Source organism: Cynara cardunculus (assembly GCF_001531365.2).
Source record: "Cynara cardunculus var. scolymus isolate 2C chromosome LG 4, CcrdV1, whole genome shotgun sequence".
NCBI classification, from domain to species: Eukaryota; Viridiplantae; Streptophyta; class Magnoliopsida; order Asterales; family Asteraceae; genus Cynara; species Cynara cardunculus.
In genome coordinates, this window is record NC_037531.1 from 309,300 (window position 1) to 315,784 (window position 6,485).

The 6,485-nt window shown below is 42.4% G+C and overlaps 1 protein-coding gene across 1 annotated transcript; it reads left to right on the forward strand.

The window, feature by feature from the left end:
• Window positions 1–2,152: 2,152 nt before the first annotated feature.
• LOC112511330 lies at window positions 2,153–2,884 on the forward strand. Its single transcript, XM_025116912.1, has one exon. It carries the CDS (start codon window positions 2,153–2,155, stop codon window positions 2,882–2,884), a length of 732 nt encoding a protein of 243 aa, XP_024972680.1.
• Window positions 2,885–6,485: the final 3,601 nt, after the last annotated feature.

The following is a 6,485-nucleotide window of genomic DNA, read 5'->3' on the forward strand; positions in this document are numbered from 1 at the left end:
TACTTAGCCTAAGCTTAAACTGAGAGGATTGTTGGAAGCTTTAGTTTAAGGTAACTAGGTTAAGATTTACTTAGCCTAAGCTTAAACTGAGAGGATTGTTAGAAACACATATTTATTGTGTATTAGTATTGCTTATCATGCGAATAAGTTTGATCCCATGTTACTATTCGACATGGTGTTCCTTTTATGACTTGTAGGAGACATGGTTCACACCATTCACACCAGGTCTAGCAGACGCGGACGCGGGCACGGATACGAAACACGTAGGACACCACACTGGCTAGGACCAAATAGGGGATCCATTGACAGTCACCGCCCCAGCACCAGACATGTTTCCCGCTCCTGGTCCAGAAGCAATAGTCTGGCCCACACTGGTGAGGTTTCATCGCGAGAGCCCATCGGGAGAAGGACCACATCCGAGCCTTCGGTGGACTACACGCCCCGCACCCCTACACGTGAGGACATGATGGAGACTATAGAGGCCTTGAGTGGCGAGAACACAAGACTAAGGGAAAGGTTGACCCGAACGTTAGATGGCAATACTAGACTGAATGAATGGCTGAACAATCTTCAGCGGGCACATGCCGAACAAGGAGGGGCCCTAAACGAACTAATTGAAGAGAATGCACATTTGTCAGAACAGTGTCATGCACTGATTTGGGACAAAGTTGTACTTGAGCAGGAGCGAAGAATTGATGCTCGTCCAGTAGGCGCTAGGTTCAGACACAGAGTTCACTTCTATAAGAGGATGACCATAGACAGAGTTCACTTCTATGATGGAGACTATAGAGGCCTTGAGGGGCGAGAACACAAGACTAAGGGAAAGGTTGACCCGAACCTTAGATGGCAATACTAGACTGAATGAATGGCTGAACAATCTTCACCGGGCACATGCCGAACAAGGAGGGGCCCTAAACGATCTAATTGAAGAGAATGCACATTTGTCAGAACAGCGTCATGCACTGATTTGGGACAAAGTTGTACTTGAGCAGGAGCGAAGAATTGTTGCTCGTCCAGTAGGCGCTAGGTTCAGAGATAGAGTTCACTTCTATAAGAGGATGACCATAGACTATACCGGTGTAGTAAGGGGGTATTTCTCCGACTAGGTCCAATGCATCAAAAACGGCCCAAAGGCTAGTGTGTTGTGGCATTCCAGGCCGTCCACCACTTTTGAGGAATGGTTGAGGTTGAGGGACCCTTATCTCCCTTATTACCCCGCGGATCAGTTTTAGACATGGAATCCTTTTGAACGAGGGAAGATCTTTTGGATATGTGAATTATTTGTGCGTGACTAGATAGCTGAGCGAATTTTTTTCATCTAGTCCATTGCTTCAATAGATTTTTGAGCATTCACATGATTTAGAGATATGTTTAGAATGATGTAGTATCCCATCTTTTGTAAGTAAATGGGATTATGTAATGTCTCTTCCCAAGATTGTACATTGACGCGAAATATATATATATATATATCTTTTTGAGCATTATGAGATTCTCGACATGAATTTCTTATTATGTATTTCTCTTATATATATATAGTGATTACATATATATATATATATATACATATATATATATATGTAATGGGTTATATTGACTTTAGAACCTTACTAAAACAATAATACCCTATATTGTCAGTATGGTTTCTCGTGGATCAACAAGGAACGCCCTAAATGGGGGAGGTATTAATGGCATAGCCCCACCAACAGTTCGAGGACGGACGCGAGCCCAAAGTCGAGGTCGCGGAAGTGTCCGAACCGCTAGCTCTAGTACGACTTTATCCGCGCAGGATAATTTAGCTATCAGTAAGAGTCAAGGAGATCAGGAAGGGGAAAATCCCCTCACAAAGGAGATGATAGTTGAGCAAATGGCACAAGTCCTTCGGGATACATTGCCAAATATGATTAAAGAAATGTTGGGTGACAGAGTTAAAGACAACGAAAATGGAGAAGAGGAAAGTGTTTGACATAAGAACACTCAAGCCACTGGAAGGGTGGAAGTATTTGGTAAAGAGAAGGCGGAGTCGCCCATCAACGGAAGAACGAAATTGACAACAAAGGAGAGAGGATGCAGTTTTAAAACATTCAAGGGCACCGGGCCGAAGGAATTTAAGGGAAAACAGGGCCCAGTTGGCCTGATGAACTGGGTAACCAAGATGCAAAGTAGCTTCAAGATTTGTAGATGCGCGGAAGATCAAAAAGTGACCTATGCTGCTACAACCTTTGTGGACTATGCATTGCATTGGTGGGAGACTGAATGTGCAATCAGAGGTGATGAGGGCATTGCTGCCATGATGTGGGAGCAAATGAAAAAGATGATGATGGATAAGTACTGTACACAATCGGAAGTGAACAAGCTAGAATCAGAATTTCTGAGGTTAAAGCAAGGCTCGATGTCGGTTCAAGAATATGTTAACGACTTTCTTGAAAAAGCAAGATTCGCCAGTTACCAGGTGGCTACCGAAGAGAGGAAGATAGGTCGTTTCAAAGACGGCTTAAGAATCGAAATCAAACGGTACGTAGACATGACTAAGCCGACCACTTTTGTCCAAGCTGTAGAGATGGCGAAGGTAGCAGAGGAGAACAACGCTAGGGAGAACTATGATAGAAGAGATGCAAAGAGAAGATGGGAAGGCTCGAACAAATTCGACAAGAAACCAAAATGGACTCCGTCTATGGCAAAAACAGGAAGCGAGGGACTCACTATTCCCCAATGTAACAAATGCAACAAGAGACATAGGGGAGAGTGTAGAGCGGGAAGTCTGACGTGCTACAAATGTGATAAGCCTGGCACACCGCACGAGAGTGCCCAGAAGGAAAAAATTGTTACGAATGTGGGGCTACGGGACATATACGACCTGACTGCCCAAAACATCGGAATAGTGTGACACCCCACGAGAAGACAGCGAATAACGGATTTGGAAGGAGACCGGAAAATAGAAAGGAGCTACCCAAGGGACATGGCCGAGCTTACAACATGACCTTGAAGGAGGCCAAGGAAACGCCCGACGTCGTATCCGGTATGTTCCCTATCAACAATGTGTATGCACATGTATTATTTGATTCGGGTGAAAATGGTAGTTTTGTGTCTACCACCTTCTGCCACTATCTGAATAACAGTGCCTGTAGGCTAGACAAAACCTACAGTATAGAAACAGCCGACGGTAGTCAGTGTAATGTAGCCGAAATATTTGATAAATGCACAATTGTTATAGATGGGAAGGATTTCCCCGTTAGGCTTATGTCAATGTGCTTAGGAGGTTTTGACGTAGTCTTGGGGATGGATTGGCTGTCCAACAATCATGCGCAAATAGTGTGCAATAAAAATATGATCAAGATTCAAACTCCGGAAGGAGAAACAATTCATGTTTACGGTGATCGAAAGAAGTGTTGTGTAGGGTTGATTAATGCAATTAAGGCGAATAGGTGTCTACGGAAGGGATGTGTGGCTTACTTGGCATACGCCATCGACGCCAAGCTCGAAAGAAGATAATACAAGATGTTCCAGTGGTGAGGGACTACCCATAAGTATTTCCGAATGAATTACCAGGAATACCACCGGAACGTCAGGTAGAGTTCTGAATCGATTTGGTACCAGGTGCGGTACCAATCGCAAGGGCGCCTTATCATTTAGCCCCAACAAAAATGCAAGAGCTGATGAAGCAATTGCAAGAACTCTTAGATAAAGGGTTTATCAGACCAAGCTCGTCGCCATGGGGAGCATCGATTTTATTCGTCAAGAAAAAAGACGGCACGATGAGGATGTGCATCGATTATCGGGAGTTGAACAAAATCACGATAAAGAACAGATATCTACTGCCGAGGATCGACGACCTTTTCGATCAGTTGCAAGGAGCCAGATGTTTCTCGAAAATCGATTTGAGGTCGGGTTACCATCAGTTGAAGGTTCGAGAAGAGGACGTGTCAAATACCGCTTTTAGGACTCGTTACGGACATTACGAATTTGTGGTAATGTCGTTTGGATTAACAAACGCACCTGCGGCATTCATGGACTTGATGAATCGAGTTTGTGGACCGTATTTGGACCAATTTGTCATAGTCTTTATAGACGACATTTTGATCTATTCGAAAAATGAGAAGGAGCACGAACAACATTTAAGGTTGATCCTTGAATTACTAGCAAAGGAGCAATTGTACGCCAAGTTCTCAAAATGCGAGTTTTGGTTGCATGAGGTACAATTTCTCGGTCACGTAGTCAACACAGAAGGGATCAAGGTGGATCCGGCTAAGATTGATGCAGTTATGAACTGGGAATCACCAAAGTCAGTATCGGAGATCCGAAGTTTTCTAGGCCTAGCAGGGTATTACCGATGGTTTATCCAAGATTTCTCCAAGATAGCAACACCTTTGACGACACTGACGAAGAAGTCAGTTAGGTTTGATTGGGGGACGAAACAAGAGAAAGCATTTCAGACACTTAAGGAGAGACTAAGCACTACACCAGTTTTAGCACTACCAGAAGAAGTAGAAGATTTTGCCGTTTATAGCGATGCATCAAAAATGGGTTTAGGTTGTGTACTAATGCAGCGAGGCAAGGTCATTGTATATGCGTCTTGTCAGTTAAAAGAACACAAGAGGAAATACCCAACTCACGACATGGAACTAGCAGCTGTTGTCTTCGTGCTAAAAATCTGGAGACACTATTTGTACGGTACAAAGTGCATGATCTATACTAATCATAAGAGCCTTAAGTATTTGTTTGATCAAAAGGAGCTAAATATGAGACAAAGAAGATGGATGGAACTACTTAAGGATTATGATTGTGAGATTCACTATCATCCAGGTAAGACAAATGTAGTTGCCGATGCACTTAGTAGGAAAGAGAGAAACGGACCAATCAGAGTCCGAGCCATGTGGATGAGTGTTAAGGTAGAGCTTCTAGATCGAATACGGGATGTTCAAAAGGAAGCTCTACTCGAAACGAACATCAAAAAGGATAGAATGATTGGACAAATTAAGACCTTGACAGCTGGACCAGATGGAATATATAGACATGGGAATCGGGTTTGGATTCCTAGTTTAGGAGATCTAAGAAATGTAGTGATGGACGAAGTACATAAGTCTAAATATACTATGCACCCCAGGTAGTAATAAGATGTACAAGAATATAAAGGAAAGCTATTGGTGGCCTGGTATGAAGAGGGCAGTAGCTGGCTATGTGGGGAAATGTTTGACGTGCTTGAAGGTGAAGACCGAGCATCAAAGACCGTCTGGAATGTTACAACAAATAGAGATCCCAGTATGAAAGTGGGATATGATCACGATGGATTTTGTCACCAAACTTCCAAGGACGGTAAAGGGGCACGACGCCATATGGGTAATCGTGGATCGGCTAACGAAATCTGCTCATTTCTTACCGATCAGTGACAAGTATACATTAGAAAGATTGGCCCAGCTTTATGTCAATGAGATCGTGTCGAGACATGGTGTACCGATATCCATTGTCTCAGATAGGGATGCTAGGTTTACTTCGAGGTTTTGGTCAAGTTTTCAGCAAGAAATGGAAACGCGGTTGAACTTGAGTACCGCATATCATCCTCAAACTGATGGCCAGAGTGAGAGGACGATACAAACACTAGAAGATATGTTGAGAGCTTGCGTAATTGACTTTGGAGGTAGTTGGGACAACCACCTCCCATTGATAGAATTTTCTTATAACAACAGTTACCATTCGAACATCAAGGCGGCACCATTTGAAGCATTGTATGGCCGTAAGTGTAGAACTCCAATTTGTTGGGCAGACATTGGAGAAAGACAACTAGCTGGACCCGAGTTAGTCCAACAGACATCTGATAAAATAGTACAGATCAGGAAGAGGTTAAAGGTTGCGCAAGATAGACAAAAGAGTTATGCGGATAGAAGACGTCGACCTTTGGAATTCCAAGTTGGTGATAAGGTTTTGTTGAAAATATCGCCATGGAAAGGGGTCGTAAGATTTGGGAAAAAAGGTAAGCTAAGTCCAAGGTATATCGGACCATTTGAGATAACTGCAAGAGTAGGAGCAGTTGCTTACCGGCTGAAGCTACCAAAGGAGTTAGGTGGTATTCACGATACCTTTCATGTGTCGAACTTGAGGAAATGCGTGGCTGACGAATCAGTTGTCGTGGATTTGGAAAACATCTAGGTTAATGATAAACTCGCTTATATAGAAGAGCCAGTTGATATTTGGAATTTGGAAAAAGTTTGTTTAACTTCTTTTTATAGTAGATATAAAATTTGGTTATAAAAAAAGGTATAGAAGGTTCTTTTTTGGCTATTATTTGTGGAAACAAAAATGTCAAATTTAGAATTTATATTCTGTCCAAATGATAGCTTTTTGTATGAAGGGTTTAATTTCAAAATATACATTTTTAGAAAAWTTAATAAAAATATCAACTTTAATTCATAAAATTCATTGGCATTGCATAGGATATAACTTGACTATATCTCTGTCGAGAACCTTTAGGTAATCTAATTTCTGGTCGTTGG

Excerpts from the sequence above, each read along its gene's own strand:
- LOC112511330 (XM_025116912.1), top strand. The coding sequence starts at position 2,153 with ATGCAAAGTAGCTTCAAGATTTGTAGATGCGCGGAAGATCAAAAAGTG.